Source organism: Suricata suricatta, chromosome 8 (assembly GCF_006229205.1).
Source record: "Suricata suricatta isolate VVHF042 chromosome 8, meerkat_22Aug2017_6uvM2_HiC, whole genome shotgun sequence".
Lineage (NCBI taxonomy): Eukaryota > Metazoa > Chordata > Mammalia > Carnivora > Herpestidae > Suricata > Suricata suricatta.
In genome coordinates, this window is record NC_043707.1 from 33,733,735 (window position 1) to 33,751,979 (window position 18,245).

At 45.0% G+C, this 18,245-nt stretch overlaps 1 protein-coding gene across 5 annotated transcripts; it reads right to left on the bottom strand.

Annotated features, from left to right (window-relative positions):
- Positions 1 to 59: 59 nt before the first annotated feature.
- On the bottom strand, positions 60 to 18,239 carry FAM220A (family with sequence similarity 220 member A). 5 transcript variants are annotated; one of them, XR_003912279.1, is made up of 4 exons: positions 18,040 to 18,239; positions 14,608 to 14,804; positions 14,292 to 14,348; positions 1,800 to 1,834 (listed from the first exon to the last, which is right to left on the bottom strand). XR_003912279.1 is itself a non-coding variant. In XM_029949108.1 (3 exons), the coding sequence occupies exon 3, from the start codon at positions 1,758 to 1,760 to the stop codon at positions 993 to 995; it is 768 nt and encodes a 255-aa protein (XP_029804968.1). In that variant the 5' UTR covers positions 1,761 to 1,834; positions 14,292 to 14,348; positions 14,608 to 14,764; the 3' UTR covers positions 60 to 992. The 5 variants fall into 5 exon arrangements, 4 of the variants coding, with proteins under 4 accessions (XP_029804968.1, XP_029804966.1, XP_029804969.1 ...); XM_029949108.1 differs by lacking the exon at positions 18,040 to 18,239 and having other exon boundaries at positions 60 to 1,834; positions 14,608 to 14,764; XM_029949110.1 differs by lacking the exon at positions 14,608 to 14,804 and having other exon boundaries at positions 1,723 to 1,834.
- Positions 18,240 to 18,245: the final 6 nt, after the last annotated feature.

Below are 18,245 nucleotides of genomic sequence, written 5' to 3' on the forward strand. Positions count from 1 at the left end.
GACTGGCCCTCTTCAGGACGAGGGAGGCAGCAGTAATAAAAGACAAGGAGAGCCAAGGCTACCCACTTAAAATAAGACGTTTATTATGCTAAGTAACAAGTTTTAAGTTTTCACTTTCCCAAAACACTGAAACTGCACACGGCAGGGTAATTTAGCACACAGACGGATATGGGCGATCAGGAGACCGAAACCGGGGACTCCTTAAAAACTCCACGCTCTCTCAAGTGACCTTTATCAGAGTTATCAACAACCCGAGGAGTTACCTCAGAAAAAAACATTAGTATAAGAGATCTCTCCACTCCCCCAAACTGGAACCTTCATGTAAGGGAAACGCTAGGTCCGTCTCTCCCTGGCTGAGCTGCAGCGAAGTCCCAAGCTTGCTTTTATTTCAGGCGGCACTGGCAGGGTTCCCAGTTTGAGAAAGGATTATGCTAAAAGCACATTTAATAATATTGCAACATTCACTGTAGGGCCCCCATTTACAGTGTGTTTCAAATGGATGGAGAGGGGACATGAGGAGAGAAACCAAATTGTGCTGCAGATCAGAATTATGCTACAGAACATGGAAATGGGGACAGCTAACCATCAACTACAGAGGGGCTGACTTATACCAACGGCCACTTCCAGCAGATGAGCAGACGGTCTGATGAGATGGTATCTGGGACAGGAGCCCTTGGCAATGAGAGCTGAAGACCCACAGAGAAGTCCGTTAAATCGTCACGCTCTAACCTGACAGGACACAGGGCACACGAATGTCCTCCTGCAGCGGTGGCCCAATACTGAATGTCTCTCAAGCACATTTAAAGCTCAAAAAGCATCAACCAGCTTCCTAGGAGTTTCAATCCCACCTCCTGGAAGTCTGTCTGATCACACCATGGAGGCAGGAACGTCGCGGCTGCCCTGGTAACAGGTCTCCAGACTCCATGTGAAAGAAATCGTTCTAAGACCGCTTTTAAAATCAATCTCACTATTTTTATTGTTCTGCTTGTACCTTAACGATGACATAACCGACTTGCTACTCGCAAAGCTGACGGAGCTGGTAACCGCAGCGGTATCTGCAGACCAGCTGAGGTACTCTGGACACGTAAAAGCCTTTTCTTGTATTCTGTTTGCTCGGGAAAAGCGGGCTCTGAACGGCCAAAGAAAACCCATTGTGTCTCATCGTTCAGGAAAACTTCAGGGCGTGCGCACAGCAGCGGAGACAGGATGAAACGCAGGCAAGATAGTTCCGACTCAGAGCCTCGCCCCTCTAGAAGAGCACTTGGCGGTTCCTCCTCAGAAACCCCCACCTCTGATCGTTTCTGAAGGCATGGTAGTCCTGACCCCCACAGCTCTCTCGTGCGGAGCCATCCTCGGTGGCTGTCGCTGGCCCCGGGCCCTCCTTCCGGCCAGCCTCTCCCCGCACTGCAGGCCACCCCAGCACACCGCGCTCCTGCAGGGGCGCAGGACGGATACGCAGTCTGGCTCCGGGCCGCTGCGCAAGCTGAGCTGCTTCTTAATGACTCCTTCCAACACGGAAGTGCTTTGTTGTCGTCGTGAAGTGAGAGGCTGACATCACTCTGAGCATTTTTCACTTCCGCTGGGGACGCCTCACTTCGTGAATTTCCATCTATATGAACCACAGGCGCCCGCATCCAGGGGGAAGGGCAAGGGCTCCCCCGCTGTGCTCCTTCAGGTCCACACAGCAGCTTGTCCGAGTCCTCTCCTGCCCCCTGCACGTTCCCGAGGCAGGTGCCCAGAGCCCCCACTCTGTCCCTCATGCTTCGTGTTCCCTGGTGTGGTGAGCCTGACTTTGCCCGTCAGCAGAAGGCCTTCAATGGATCTCAATATGAACCTGGAAAAGATAATCAAATTAAAGTCTTATTATGAAGACAGAGTCTTAAAAGAGCCTGCACACATCAGGTTTCCTGACAAACACGAAGATCTCTTCAGCTGTCTCTGGTACTGAGGACTCCTACGTTCTCATAGAAAACAAGAGGGGGTGCCTGGGTGGATCAGTCGGTTGATCCTCTGACTTCGGCTCAGGTCATGATCCCATGGTTGGTGGGTTCAAGCCCCACATAGGGCTCTTTGCTAACAGCTCATAGCCTGGAGCCTGCTTCCGATTCTGTGTCTCCCTCCCTCCCTCTCTCTCTCTCTGCCCCTTCCCCTGCTCACACTCTGTCTCTCTCTCAAAAATAAGTAAAACATTTAAAAGAAAAAAAAACAGGATGACAACCTACCAATTACAGATCACAACAAAAAGAACAGTACTTAAAAAAAAAAAGGAATAGAACTTTATTAATGCAGTGTTTCCTAAAAATATTTACTTAAAAATAAGAAAAAGATACAGTCTTGGACATTGCACTTTACACAGCTATTTAGTTATCTCTGTAGGTCCAATAAAAATCTATCCTCTCTTTAATCAGGATGTAACTGGGTGATTCAATCATGCAGACCAAGGCCTTACCTGATGTGTCCTATTTGAGAATGATTCTCAGTGAGTCGGGTGTGACAAGTCACTTTTAAGGAATCAAGGTCAACTTTATTTATGGAGCTAATATGTACAAAGCCCCCCTCTCTCCCAGGAAAAGCCAGCATGGAGGGTTCCTGGCATACGGCACAGCCTCAAGGTGGTAAGGAAGATCACTGGCCAGCCGGTCAGGAACCTCAGCTTGGAATTTACCTGAGTTTACCCTGCTTTCCTTTTCCTTCTCCCCTTCTTCCCTCCCTTTCTCCCTCCCTTCCTTCCTTCCTTCCTTCCTTCCTCTTTCTCTCTCTCTCTCTATGCCCCTTGTGGGATTCTCACTCTCTGCCCCCTCCCTCACTCGAGCACTCTCAAACAAACACCCAATCTTAGATTCTGCATGAAAACTTAGGGACAGGAGTTGATTTGTGACCTCAGTTGTTATTCAAGAGCAAACTCAAGGTGGCCCATATGGTGAACACTCTTGCTGCACCTGCAACCCTAATGGGACTGGCCTTTTTCTGTTTCCAAGAGCAATATTTCTTTGACATCATTATGCTCCAAATGAGGAACAGGTCAGGAAAGACTGCGAAGGGACATGAAATAGGTGCATCCTTAAGGTTATCTAAGTTTATAGGGCCCTACTCCGGTCTCTGAGCTGCTTTACAACTCTTTAAGTTCTAGAAAACATGAGAAGAAGGCAAATTTATTTTTAATTTGAGAGAGAGAGAGACATAGAGACAGAGTGCAAGCAGCAGAGAGGAGCAGAGGGAGAGAGAGAGAATCCTATGCAGGCTCCATGCTCAGTGAAGAGCCTGACATGGGGCTCGATCCCACAACCCTGGGATCATGACCTGAACTGAAACCAAGAATTGGGACGCTCAATGAACCGAGCCACCCAGGCACCCTGGCAAATTATTTCTTATCCAAAGAAATAAACATTTTGTCCAGAGGAATGCAAATGATTATTGCCCTACGGATACAAACCAGTTTTACATCCATTTGTAACTTCACTTTGGCATTCTTGATTACATGTTTTATCTAAATTCTCTTAAAAATTTTTTTTAATGTTTACCTATTTTTGGGGGGAAGAGTGTGCACATGAGTCAGGGAAGGGTGACAGGGGATCTGAAGTGGATCCTGTGCTGACAGCTGAGGGCCCAATGCGGGGCTCAAACCCACAAACCATGAAATCATGACACAAGCCGAAGTTAAGAATCCGATGCTCAACCAACTGAGCCACCCAGGCGCCCCCCCATGGTTATTTTTTAAAGGAAACCAGGTCAACATTTTTTTTAACTTGTTAATTAATGAAAGAACTATTGAGATATGATCAGTTCAGGTCATGATCTCACGGTTTGTGGGTTTGAGCCCCATGTCAGGCTCTGTGCTGACAGCTCAGAGCCTGAAGCCTGCCTTCAGATTATGTGTTTCCCTCTCTCTCTCTCTCTCTCTGTCTCCCTCTCTCTGTCTCCCTCTCTCTGACCCTCCCCTGCTCATGCTGTCTGTCTCTCTCTCTTAGAAATGAAATAAAACATTAAAAAAATTTAAAAAAACCCATAACCCCAGAGCATTAATACATGTAAAGAAATACATAAATTGCATTTAGTAATTTTTCCAAGACACTAGCCTAAGGAACATCAATCTAACAAAAACGCACAACTCTTGGGGAAAAGGAGGGATGGAAAAGTGGGGTGTGAGGTAGAAGCCGGCGAAAGATAGCTGCCAGCTCATCTCCCACAATAAAACAAAGACAAAGCCTAAGAGGGAAGAGTCAAGAAGCAACAACAATGTAATTCAGAGACTGAGAAATGGGCAGTAGGAAGCTGCAGATTCTTGAACTAGGGGAACTAGAAGACTCTAAGCTAGGGATGTATATGTGTGTTACATTTTTAAAAAATTTCTAGAGGGTACACTGGGAAGGAAATAAACAAGTATTACTGGAGGCTGAAAAAGCAGCAGAGAGCTAAGGCACATGGCTGTGGAGCCAACCAGGGCTACCAAGAGGCAAGTTCAGGGAGTGTGGCCTCCATTAGCAGGTGACAGAGAGCCACTGAGGGATCTTCGTGGGCTGGATGTACATTTCAGATTAATTACTTGGCTTTGGTGTGGTGGCTAGACTGGACAGGAATCATGATAGACCATGTCAGACCTCTTAGGAGTTATTACAATAGAGCAGGGAAAGAAGTGAAGCTGTGAGTGAAGAGAGATGGTGTGTTTTCCCAGTTGGTGGCTGACAGATGTAGAAAGGGAGAAGACCACAGGGATCTCTGACTTCAAATTCTGGGTAATGAAAGTGTCATTAACAGAATGGAAAGGAGCAGCTGGTCTGGAAGGGCGTCAAACAGCTCAGATGGGGACATACAGAGTTTGACTACAGGAACTGGGCAAGCAACTGGTTTATTAATAAAGTCATGAGCTCAAGAGTCATGTCAGAACCAGGGAACTAATTCTGAAGTCACCAGCTCTGGGGAGGTAGATAAAACAACAGCCCTGCTATAACATGGCCAGAGAGAAGACAGAAAAGATGGTAAGATACAGAAGGCCAGGTCCTAGATCTAGCGAGAGGCCCACCAGAGCCACCAAGGAAAAAGACTCAAAGCCCCTTGAGAGACTCAGGGTCACAGACACTAACAGCACTGAGCGCTTCAAAAAGAGGGCGGTTCGATGTGTTTCTTGCACAAAAAACTTAGCTCCAAGTAAACGCTAAATTTCATGTAGTCGCTAAATGGAGTGATCTCACCTCAACTAACAGAGGAGAAAATACCAGTTGATCTGTGCCCAGTTCACTTTATCTCACTGCCCTTTTAACTTTTTCCATGCTTTACAATATATACCATATTTTGGTAGAGCAAAATGTATAGTTCATAAATACATACATCTCTATCTGTAGGGCATGCTCAAAACTTGTTACCAATAGAAATGTGAACATTTCTGTACAGAACTGATAAAAAATGTACTTGAACAATATATAGTAATAGACAAATATAAGATGCACTTTTTTTTTTAACTGGAATAAAACTGACCTACCATTATATTAGTTTCAGGTGTACAACATGATGATTCAATATTTGCATATATTACAAAATGATCACCATGAGTCAATATCTATCACCACACACAATCACTATTTTTTTCTTGTGATGAGAACTTTTAGGAGGTGCAATCTTTTAAGTGTGGATTCTGGTGATAATTCAAAACCAATACAGCTGACCAGTGAATAACTCCAGTTTGAAATGCACAGGTCCATGTATATGCAGGTCTTTTTCAATAAATACAGTGCTGCTCTATAAAACATATTTTCTCTTCCTGATAACATTTTCTTTCCTCAAGCTTTTGTAAGAATACAGTATATGATACAAAACATATGTCAATCAACTATGTTATTGGGAGGTTAGGTTTGGGAGGAGTCATATGTATATGTGGATCTTCACCTGCATAGGGGTCGGCACTCCTAACCCCCACACTGTTCAAGGGTGAAATGTAATTTCAAAGTTTACCAATTCAAAATTTCATCAACTTCCCTGGCCAGTTCTTTCAAATTAACTTTGCAAAGCACATTCTTTCAAACCTCCATTTATTTTACTGATTCGAAACGTACTAAGAACGAACATTTTCCTGAAATGAAAGCATTCTCAAATACATTTTAATACGTCTTGAAATAGGTTTTTTAAAATTAAAAAAAATTTTTTAAATGTTTATTTTTGAGAGAGAGAGAGACAGAGTCAGAGTGTGAGCAGGGGAGGGGAAGAGAGAGAGAAGGAGACACAGAATCAGAAGTAGTCTCCAGGCTTTGAGCTGTCCGCACTGAGCCCAACATGGGGCTTGAACCCACAAACTGTGAGATCATGACCTGAGCTGAAGTCGGATGCTCAACCAACTGAGCCACCCATGTGCCCCCTAAAAAATTCTTAAGAAAAGAAACAGGTCACTTAATAGGGGCCAACTCTCTAAAAATTAGTTCTAACCACTTTAGTATGTCCTTGTACTAGAATTTAGTGCTGTTCAGAAAGATGAAGGATTTCCAGAATTGTGCTAAAGTACTTCACTGAGGTACCACTAAGATAATCACATATTTATTAATGCTAGAATAGGTTTTGTTAGTTTATTCATTTATTTGAGAGAGCATGCTCGTGAGAGGTGGGGCCCAGGGCAGAGAGCAAGGGATACAGAATCCCAAGCAGGATCTGTACTGTCAGCACAGAGCCTGATCCCATGAACCAGGAGATCATGACCTGAGCCAAAATCAAGAGTCAGACACTCAACAGACTCAGGCACCCCTAGAATTGTTATTGTTGTTTTTAAGTTTAGTTATTTTTTTTTAGTAATCTCTACACCAGCATGTGACTCGAACTCACAACCCCAAGGATCAAGAGTCACATGCTCTTCTGAGCCAGCCAGACGGCCCGATAGAATAAACTGTTTACTAAAGATCTAGTTCTTTAGTAAATTCAGTAATTACATATTTCGTCTCTTGACAAAAATACTTCAGGTTCATGAAAACATTTTGGCTCTGATTCCTCAACTAGCTAACTCTTCTGATATTAGACACACACATTACTTGCATTTTGAGATCCAGAGATAACATTCAAGTAATTTTTAAACATGTAGACATTTATGAAATCGTTTTCTTGAAGTATATTTGACATACAACATTAGATGTCTCAAGTGTCCAATAAAGTGATCTGACGATTCTGTGCGTCACGCTCGGCCCCACAAGCATGGCTACCATCTGTCACCACACAACACTCCACAGCACCAGTGACTTGTGTTCTCTATGCTGTACCTTCCATGCCCGTGACTTAATCACTCCACAGCTGGAGGCCTGTACTTTCCACCCCCTTCACCCATTTTCCTCATCTCTCCGACCCCCTCCCCTCTGGCAACCGTCAGTCCCTTCTCTATATTTATGGATCTGTTTCAGCTTTTATCTATTCATTTGTTTTGTTTTTTTGGATTCCACATATAAGTGAAATCACATGGTATTTGCCTTTGTGAAATATTTTTTATAACTTATTCTGTTACATATATATAAGCACATTATGTTGTACCCAATAAAGTACACATAACTATATAGTTAACTGTCCTTGTCTCTAGAAATCTCATTTCAACCTCCCAATGTTAAGTCTACAAAATAATAAACAATATAAACTATGGCAAACAAAACTTATCCATCAAAATGGAGACGATCAGAAGGAAGGGAGGAGTCTATTTTGAAGTTCAAGACAGTATGATTCAGGAAAAATAAAGTGCAGTACTGGAAGTAAAATCCTGAATGTACTCCTCCACCCCACATTCCCCCCCCCAAAAGATAACAAAGGTTGAAAATGGAAACACAAGACCAGAGGGGTGATGTGCACAGGGCTACAAGATTATCTGGGTATGTCCATGATCCCCAGTCTGGACACGAGAAATCTTCCACCAAAATCCTTGCCTGCTGGCGGCAGCTGACCCGCTGCATGACAATAGGACTGACCCAATTAGGTAGCTGCTGCTCTCTTGGACTGCTGTCACCTTACCTTCTCTAACCTGAGCTATTAATGGCCTCAGGGACCTGACAGTCTGGATACACTGCTCTGTAAACTAAAAATATCCTGGCCTCGATGGTTCTGAGAGCCAGCTGGCAAGATGATTCCCAAAGGCGGCTGGCGAGAAAACACAGCTCAACAGCAGGGTTGGGACAATGGGCTTGGAAGGGCGTCCTGCCTTACAAAGGCTAACGAACAGGAACAGGCTCCAGGCCCATCCTGGCCTCGCCTGGCTTCCAGACCTGAACATTCATAGACCTTAACATCTCTGTGCTTGTGACTCAAACAATCAGACTGAAGAGGTGGCCAATACACATTCCTCAAATTGCGACCCAGCTTACAGGCACCAGGGTGGCCCAGTAGGAAGAGCATGCAACTCCCGAGCAGGGTGGTGACTTCAAGCCCCATGTTAGGTGTGGAGATATCTTAAGGAAATAAAAAATAAAATCTAGGGGCACCTGGGTGGCCCAGTCGGTTAAGCATTTGATTCTTGATTTCAGCTCAAGTCATGATTTCAGGATTCATGAGTTCAAGCCCCACAATGGAGTCTGCACTGACAAGACAAATCCTGCTTGGGATTCTCTTCCTCCCTCTCTTTCTGTCCCTCCCCTGCTCACACGTACTTTCTCTCACACAGGATAAATAAACTTAAAAAAAATAATAAAAGTTAAAAAAAGTAAAACTTGGGGTGCTTGGGTGGATTAGTTGGTTAAGCATCTGACTTCGGCTCAGGTCATGATCTCACAGTCAGTGAGTTTGAGCCCTGCCTTGGGCTCTGTGCTGACAGCTCAGAGCCTGGAACCTGCTTCGGATTCTGTGTCTCCCTCTCTCTATGTTCCTCCCTGGTTCGTGCCCTCTGTCTCTCAAAACTGAATAAATGTTAAAAAAAAAAATTTTTTTTAAGTAAAACTTAAAAATTGCTACCCAGCTTAGAGGATGAGAAACAGGAACAACTCAGTCATGTCCACATTGAGCTGAATCATAACCGCAGGAAACACTAGAGTGCGGAGTTCCCGTTACTAACCGCTCAGCCATCTACATCATACCTGCCCGTAAGTCTCTGTGCAGCTCTCCCTAGCCACCGCCCTGTTTCCTCCTCCTCTCATCCCGACCACAGGCGCACTCGCCCGTCGTGGGGCGGGGGCGGGGAGGGGCCAGGCTGTGACCTGGCTCGGAGGCCTCGGGCAGCCCTGTGCTCACGGTGCTGAGGACTCAGTGTGCAAAAGCACCCAGCGTCCTCTCTGACCAGCCTCACATACACGGCAGCTCTCACACCGTCAACGTGTTCTAGGGAACGAACAATACAATGCGGCTGAGGGGTTCTGTAAACCACAAGACACTGCATTGACCGCTGAGTGGCACCGTGTTAGGTGGCCTCAACACACCAGTGCGTTTCATGGAGCCCAGGCTGCAGTGGCCGACCACTGAATGGGGAGCAGCAGAGGTTCCCCCTGCATTGCCAGAGGAAGCACAGAGTACAAGGACCCCAGCGGAAGACAAGCTGGGTGTTTAACTTCAAAAATTATTTCCAAATGCATGTAACCTTTCCTCTAGGATTCTACTGCTACAATTTTCTGCTACAGATTCAATCTGCAAGTGTTCACTGAGCCCCATCCCTGAGCCAGGCACTGTTCTAGGCGCTGGTGTTAGGACAAACACAGCTCTTCCTCTCAAAGCTTACAAATTAACATATACACGAGGACAAAAATTTCATTCACATAAAATTCTCATAGCAGCACAGTTTGGATCCATGTCACAGGATACATACATACCTACCAGAACAAAATAGGGCAGAATTCCTCATTACCTAAGAGTCGGGAAGGTCTTCTGACTAGGACAAACCCAAAAGTCAGAAATAATTATTAAACTGAACTACATAAAAATAACCTTCAAGGGTGCATGGCTGACTCAGTCAGTTAAGAACATGCAACTCTTGATCTCGGGGTCATGAGTTCAAGCCCCACAGTGGATATATGAAGGAAGAAAGGAACAAGATTTAAAAAATAAACCTCAGTATGTCAAACATACATCTTAAGTAAAGTCAAAACATAATAACTAAAATAAAAATAAACAAACCTTTTCAACAAGGCTCTAAGAAATTGAGACCACCACCAAAACCCAACAGAAAAATGAGCCAAGGACAAGGATAATTCATAAGAAATGTGAATGAGTCACACACACCATGTCCTTTAAGGAAGGCGTACTGGCTCAAACCAAAATACACCCACATGGCAAGTGCCTCCCAATATCTCCCCTGCTGATGAGGTTTCCCTACCAGATTCCCAAGCTTCCTTGCTGCCGCCCTCAACTGTGATGTGCAGGAGTGACCCCTTTGAAATGGTTCAAAGCAGGATTATCATTATGACCCAGCAACTCCCCTCCTAGGTAATGTCCAAGAGGAATGAAAACATGTCCACACAGACCCTGTCATGAATGTTCCCCAAACAGCATTACTCATAAGAGCCCCAAAGTGAAAACAGCCCGAATGTTCAACTGATGGATAGAAAAGAACAGACGAGGCTAAGGAAGAGTCACTGATTAGAGGAGACAAAGTAACTAAATGCAGTGAACAGAAAAAGGACATAGTAGGAAAAACTGGTGAAATCCAAATAGTAAGGGCCTGAGGTCCAGTTCTCAGTTCTGCTAACTGGTGCTATGGTACAGTTATGCCTTCAACATTAGAAGGTGTGCAGAGGGTCTATGGGAGCTCTTGCCACGATTTACAGAACGTTTCTCTAAGTCAAATTACTGGAAAGTAAAAGTTAAAAAAAAAACAACAGCGGGGGGGCTGGGTGGCTCAGTCGGTTGAGCGTCCAACTTTGGCTCAGGTCATGATGTCACAGTTTGTAAGTTCGAGCCCCATGTCAGGCTCTGTGCTGATGGCTAGCTCAGAGCCTGAAGCCTGCTTCAGATTCTGTGTCTCCCTCTCTCTCTGACCCTCCCCTGATCACGCTCTGTGCATCTCTCAAAAATAAAAAACATTAAAAAAAAAAAAGGCAAACCAAAATAGTGATCCATTCTAACTGGGATTTTTTTTTTTTAATAAAAAATGCAGAGATGAAGATGGTGTAGGCTTGAGGAAATAAATAAAACAAGATTAGCAAAGAGCTGATCTTTACTGAAAAGGGGTGATGGAGACATATACATATAACTACTCTATTCTTGTGTATATTTGAATAATCCAATAAAACTTTAAAAAAATGATCCTTCAAAAATGTAAATCACATTAAGTCACATCTCAGGGAAGTATCTCCCATTTCACTCCGAATTTTCACAATCCAAAGTTCTTACAAGGGTGGGAGCCACTGTCCTATACTCCCCCCTCCCCAGTTTGCTACCGAGATCCTAGAAGAACAGATTTAAGAATAGACCCTCAGAGGGGTGCCTGGCTGAGTCAATCAGAAGAGCACGTTACTTTTGATTTCTGGGTCATGAGTTAAAGCCCCATGTTGGGCATAGAGATCACTTAAGTAACAAACTTAAAAAAGGAAAAAATAGACAAACTCTTATGGCAACTTAACAATGACACAGTCAGTATCCAAGAGATTAATCATTTTTCTAGCAATTACTTTAAAAATTGTAAAATACACATAAAAGTTATCACTATAGGGGCGCCTGGGTGGCTCAGTCGGTTGAGCACCGACTTTGGCTCAGGTCATGATTTCTCGCAGTTCATGATTTCAAGCCCTGCGTTGGGTTCTGTGCTGACAGCTCAGAGCCTGGAGCCTGCTTTGGATGCTGTGTCTCCCCCTGTCTCTGCCCCTGCCTGTGTGTCTCTCTCTCAAAAATAAACATACATTAAGAAAAATTTAACCAGAACTTTTTCATCTTCCCAAATTGAAAATCTGTCTCCATTAAACAATTCCCCATTCCTCCCTTCCACCAACCCCTGGCAAATGCCATTCTCCTTTCTGTCCCTATGAATTTGACTTTGCTAGGGACCTCATGTAGCGTCCTTTTGTGTCTGACATTTCATTTAGCATAATGGCCTCGAGGTTCATCCAAGTTATAGCAAGTATCAGAACTTCATCCCTTTTTAAAGCTGAATAATGTTCCACTGTATGGATACAGTCTGTTTATCCACTCATCTGGACACCTGGGTTGCGTCCACCTTTCGGTGCCTGTGAGTAGCGCTGCTGTGAACAACAGAGTACGGGTGTGTAGGCCCTTACTTCAAGTCTGCTGGGCACACACCTAAAAGTGGAATTGCTGCATCATATAGTAATTCTGTTAAACTTTTTGAATAACCACCAAGCTTTTCCACAGCAACTACACCATTTTACATTCCTACCAACAGTGCACTAGCGTTCTAGTTTCTCCACATCTTAGCCAGTATTTAGTATTTGTTTTGTTCCTTACTAACATTTTATTATAGCCTCCTAATGGAGGTGACGTGGCATCTCATTGTGGTTTTGATGTTTCCCCTAACAGTGGCTCTCACTGCCTCCCTGGCAGAGAGGAGGCACCCTGGGCGGGGGCTAGGACAGGGAGTGTTTCTCAGTCTGTGTGGACTGTGACTCCCCTGTGGAGCTGGACTGTGAGTGCGGGGCTCTTGGAAGCCGAGCTTGGCGCGGGGGCTCCTGAGTCTGGGCTGGGAAACTCTGCCAGTGAGAAATGGGTGGTCCCTCACCCATCAGGCATATGACGGCCTCTGGGGTAGAGAAGGTTCAAAGGGGCTGCCAGTGTCTCAGAGAGAGGAGCTGACCCTCTGGGCCATGGCCAGGGCAAGGAAAAGGACCTGGCCACTGGGGCCATCATTTTTCTTATCAGATATGATTCGCACCTTCTCCCATTCTCTGAGTTGTCCTTTTCACGCTCGATAGTGTCCTTTCACAAAGAAAATTTTGTTTAATCTTAATGGAATCCAATTTATCTACTTTTTCTTTTGTTGTCTGTGGTTTGGGGAATACTTTCCCCTATGTTTTCTTCTTTATTTTTATTTATTTTTTTATTTTTTTAAATTTCTAAAACATTGTTTATTTGTTATTTTTTATCTGAACAATTGACAGCCCTATGTTTTCTTCTAAGAGCTCTTTTGCAGGTGCCTGGGTGGCTTAGCCAGTTAAGTGTTTGATTTCGGCTCAAGTCATTATCTCAAAGTTTGTACTGACATTGCAGAGCCTGGAGCCTGCTTCGGATTCTGTGTGGGTCTCTCTCAAAAATAAATATTAAGAGCTCTTCAGTTTTAGCTTGTGTGTTTAGGTCTTTGATCCATTTGCAGTGAATTTTTATATACAGACTAAAGACGTGGTGGCTTGAACTGAAATCAAGAGTCAGATGTTCAACTGACCAAGCCACCCAGGCATCCCCTCAAAATAGTTATTAACCTTACTTTTCTTCACTTTACATATGATTGGTATCTTTTAACATTAGTACATATATAGATCTAACATATACACTTTAATATCTGCTTAAACCATTATAGGACTTTTTGTGAGACTTAAAAAAACTCGATTCAGGGATACAGGTGCTCACTATACTATTTCTTCAAACTTTATGTAGGTTTAAAAGGTTACAAATTTTTCAAGTTTATGAAAAAACAAACTATGAATCAAGCATTCGCTTGAACTGCACAGTATTTTTGTTTCCTGCAGGTTCGAGGTTCAGTATTTCTCATCTCAAAGAACACAGTTGTTCCTTATTTCAGGAGTTGGAACAAATTCCTAACTGAGCTGAGGCTTCTGACTTGGCCTCTTAAGATTTCACAAAGCTGGGACGCCTGAGTGGCTCAGTCGGTTAAGCCTCCAACTTCGGCTCAGGTCAGATCTCACGTTTGTTGGTTTGAGCCCTGCATCAGGCTCTGTGCTGACAGCTAGCTCAGGGCCTGGAGCCTGCTTCAGATTCTGTGTCTCCTTCTCTCTCTGCCCCTCCCCCTCTCAGGCTCTGTCTCTCTTTGTATCAAAAATAAATAAAACATTAAAAAAAAAAGATTTCACAAAGCTTATAAGCTTATACAACGTTTTCTTAATATATTCTATCGTTTCCTACCAATCAAGTAACCGATTAAGACTCATTTCAAGCTGCACTTGCAAGGAGGATCGTGGGATCTTTACTTTTTTAAATTGTTCAGACACAAGATCATTTAGTCAGACTCAAAGCTGAAGTCCTTTCAGGGCCCCTAAACCTTTGAGGTCCGATCTCCTGGCACCTGCTTCACGGACCAGCTTCCTGCGGTTCTGGATCGCACGGGGCTTGCACCGGCTGTGGGGCCTTCTCTGCACATAACAAGACACTCTTCTAACCTAGACATCACCTGTCTCCAAGCCCTCACCGCCTTCAAGGTTTTGTTCAAATGCCACCTAATCAATGAAACCCACCTGCTCTGGCAACGGCAGCCAGCTCTGCACCCCACCGACACTCCCGAACTCTTCTACCTGATTGGAATGAACAAGTACAGATTTTCACGTGATAGGCAAACAGGAAAACGCAAGGAGCTGTGGATTGAGAGTCCAACAGAAGGGAGGCTAGGACAGCGCAGTTAGAAGCAGACCAGGAGAGGGGCCGCACGAAAGGAGCCAGAGGAAGGTTCCCTGGGCTTGCTCAGCACAGGGCAGCGTGGCCAACGCAAAGGAAGACAAGGACACTGCTCAGTGTGACAGCTGTCATCCACGTTCACCATGTCTTTTCTCTCACCTTTTGGAGGCCTTCTCTTTTAATGGTTCTAAGAATCTGGATGGCCTGGGCCTAAGATAACTCAATTCTTCCCACGGTTGGCCCAACCGCAAAGCTGGAGGCGAAAGTTACGAAGGTTCTCAGCACAATCTATCATCTTGCTTTCACTTAGTGCTCCAGGCGGATTCTCATTTTCCCACTGCCTTGTATTTCAGATTCTGTATAAATAAGGAGGATACTAAGGACACTAGCAGATTAAATCTTTCTTGCAAACAATATTTTAAAATCATAACCCTTCTGTTTACAAAACGCTTTTGCATCTATTTAATCATCTTTCACGTTAAACAGATGTCAACCTCCTGAGAATGTCTTGTTGCCCCACAAACAAATGACGTGGGGGGGTCCTAAGTAACCAAGTGGGAATTAACATCCTTTACTCCAGCACCCCTGTAATGGAGAGGATGGGTACAGGGTGTTCTGAGTAAAAAGGCAGTGGTGACCTGTGCCTGTTCTCTTGCTCAGATTCTATTTCCCACAGCACTTCCCTTTACAAGAGGCTAGAATCATTAAGCCCTTAAATCAGGTAAGTTAGTAATTTTCCACATATGAACAGAAACTCTAAACCTACAAGGGCATTTAAAGCAGCCAATGTGGGGCAACTGTGTGCCTCAGTCAGTTGGGGGCCCGACTTCAGCTCAGGTCATGGCCACATGGTTCCTGAGTTCGACCCCTCCACTGGGCTGTGTGCTTTGACAGCTCAGAGCCTGAAGCCTGCTTCGGATTCTGTGTCTCCCTCTCTCTCTGTCCTTCCCCCATTCATGCTATGTCTCTGTCTCTCTATCAAAAATAAACATTAAAATAAATAAATAAATAAAGCAGATGTGACTATCCCAGTAAAGGAGAGAGATCCCCCACCCCGACGGTCTCTCCCTGCTGCACTTGATCAAGCCCTAGAGCAAACATAAAATCCTCACGCAGTTCTTAGCCCGTCCCAACATACCTGGTGACCACTCTGTGCCTCCCTCACCCCCACTCACCCCTGAACTGAAGAAGCCCACACTCTACTGCCGCAGCAGCTCTCAGGATTCTCTACCGCTGTGCTGCACCTGGACTATTGATTGGCATCAAGTTACCCATTATGGGCTCTGGGACTGGTGCACATTGAGCTCCTCTGCCCAAACCACTCCATATAAAGCTCCATTCCCTCCTCTTAAATGCACCTACCCTCAATCTTAACAATGTAGGTTCCTTGTTATGAAATTTGCACTTGAACAACTACAAACAATGAGATTTGGAAACCCTAAGCATATTAAAAATGGAATTCTTAAAAAAAAATACTATTTAGAAATGGAATTCTTTATTCCTTACTTCTTAAACAGGCAAGCCTTCAATACCCTTGCAAGGAAGAGAGCAAGTGCAAAATCATATAGAGATGGGGATCACACAAGTCCTCTCTGAAATCAGAGTTGAAGTGTGAAAAATATGCCAGCATTCGAAGAGGGAAAGGAAGAACCGCCTGTGCAAATGGCCAGGAGCAGAAAGGGACTTGGTGCATGTAAAGAGGCAGGAAACTGTGAGAGAGAAGAGTTAATAAGGAGAAACTCAAGTGAGAAGTTAGAGAGGTAACCAAAGCCAGATCTGTAGGGTAAATACATGAACTGCATTGTGCACCATGAGAAGTTTTGTTCTGTTGTTCTGTGGAAAACAGTACCTATGTTTAAAAAAAAAAAAAAAAAAGGCTTCTCTACTGCCTGATGAGAAATACGTGGTCCAGATGAGTGACTATGGTACTTTGGACTAGGGGGTGGTCATAAATAAGTAATTGGACATATGACAAAGGTGATTTATTTATTTATTTTTTTTTAGAGAGAGAGTATGAGGGGGAAGGAGGGGAGAGGGAGGGAGGAAGGGGGAGAGAGGGAGAGAGAATCTCAAGCAGGCTCCATGCACAGCATGGAGCCCGACACAGGGCTCAATCCCACGACCCTGGGATCATGACCTGAGCCAAAATCAAGAGTCAGATGCCCAACCAACTGAGCCACTCAGGGGCCGCTTTAAAAATTTTTTTTTAATTTATTTTTAAGTTCTTGTAATTGTACATATGACTGCAAAGAATTAATTCAGTTCTAGACTATAGGTTCCAAAGTAGGAACTTGGGGGTCAGATGTAGCCTGAAGACCTGTTTTGTTTTTGCCAAAGTTTACTTTTTAAAACTTGAACTAATTTGGTAAAAAAAAAAAAAATCAGTATTTCCAATCTTTCTTGGAAATCACTAGATCCGGAAAACAACACTTGGCTAGTGGCAACTGGCTAAAGCACAAAAGCACAGCCTTTCTGGTTTACCCCAATCCCAGCACACCTGATTCATTTATACCACCTGCTGGGAAGATCTTCCAGTCTGGTACATTAATTTAGGGATGCCAAAAGCCTTTGTTCACATAAAAATATCCCGGCTTGGATCCTGAAGTAGAGAGGCAGGTTCACCTAGTCTCACCTTAACACAATTTTGACCAAGAATTGGTTTTAAGTGGCCTACCATCACCAGCTAGAGACACCCAGAACCTAAGAGCCCCAGGCACAGAGATAATTCCATTCTGATACAAGCAACGCAGGGCGAAGAACAACACCCTGTTGTTGTTCTCTCAACCTGCTGGGTCCTACCGCTCAGGCTTCCTCATTTTGCAAACCAGGAAGCAACACAAGTACTGTCAGACTGCAAGCTCCAGGAGGGCAGGAACCTGTCCCTCCTCCACCAAAGCCTTTGCCAGGCACCCCAAACTGTGTAAACAGAATCCAACAGGAGTAATTCTCAATCTGCGACTTTCCGTTCTACTGGCAAAAGGCATCGCTAATTCAAGGGATGTAAAAATACCATTTAAAGCAAAGGTGATCTCCAGGGTTCTGAGTGTGTACGTGTCTACCATTTCACATCTGAATAGTTTCGGGACTCTGAAACGTTTTGCGTCTCTACCTGTTCCACTGAACGTTCCCTCACCTTCACCCTCACCCACCTCCACTCGGACCAGGACAGCTCAGATACAGCTAGCAAAACGTTAACTAATCCACTGAAGTTTCACAGATCATTTTTTGAAAAGCTTTGTCAAGTTTGGGAACTAGCAATCTCAACCACAACCCCATCTCGCAAACCTAACCCTCTGGAACCTTCTGGGCACAATTTCCTCTGCAGGGCCTTCCCACCGCTACCAGCATCCACCCTCCCCGCCGCCCCGCGCCCCAGCTGCAGGCCCACGGCCAGGGTAAGCCGCTCCACCCCGCCCCCACCCTCCTTTGCAGAAAGGGAATAATAAACTCAGAGGAGTTTTCTCCCGTGGGGTTGCGGGAGAAATGCACGGGGGCCGGCGTACACTCAACAACCAGCTGGGCATCCTCGCCGTCCTGGGCGGACGCGCGCTCGGGTCGGGGAGAGGGGCCTGGCCGGCGCGGCTCACTCACCTGCAGGCGGACGTTGAGCATCATGGAAGCCACGATGTAGAGGTAGGGGAAGTTGATGCGCAGCCGCCAGGCCAGGTCGAAGAAGATGAGCAGCGTGCGGGTCAGCCCCTTGCAGAAGACCCCATAGGAGCGGGCGGCGGCCGAGCGCGAGAGGCGGACAGCCAGGCCCGACAGAGCCGCCGCCATATAGACCGGCGCCCGCCGCC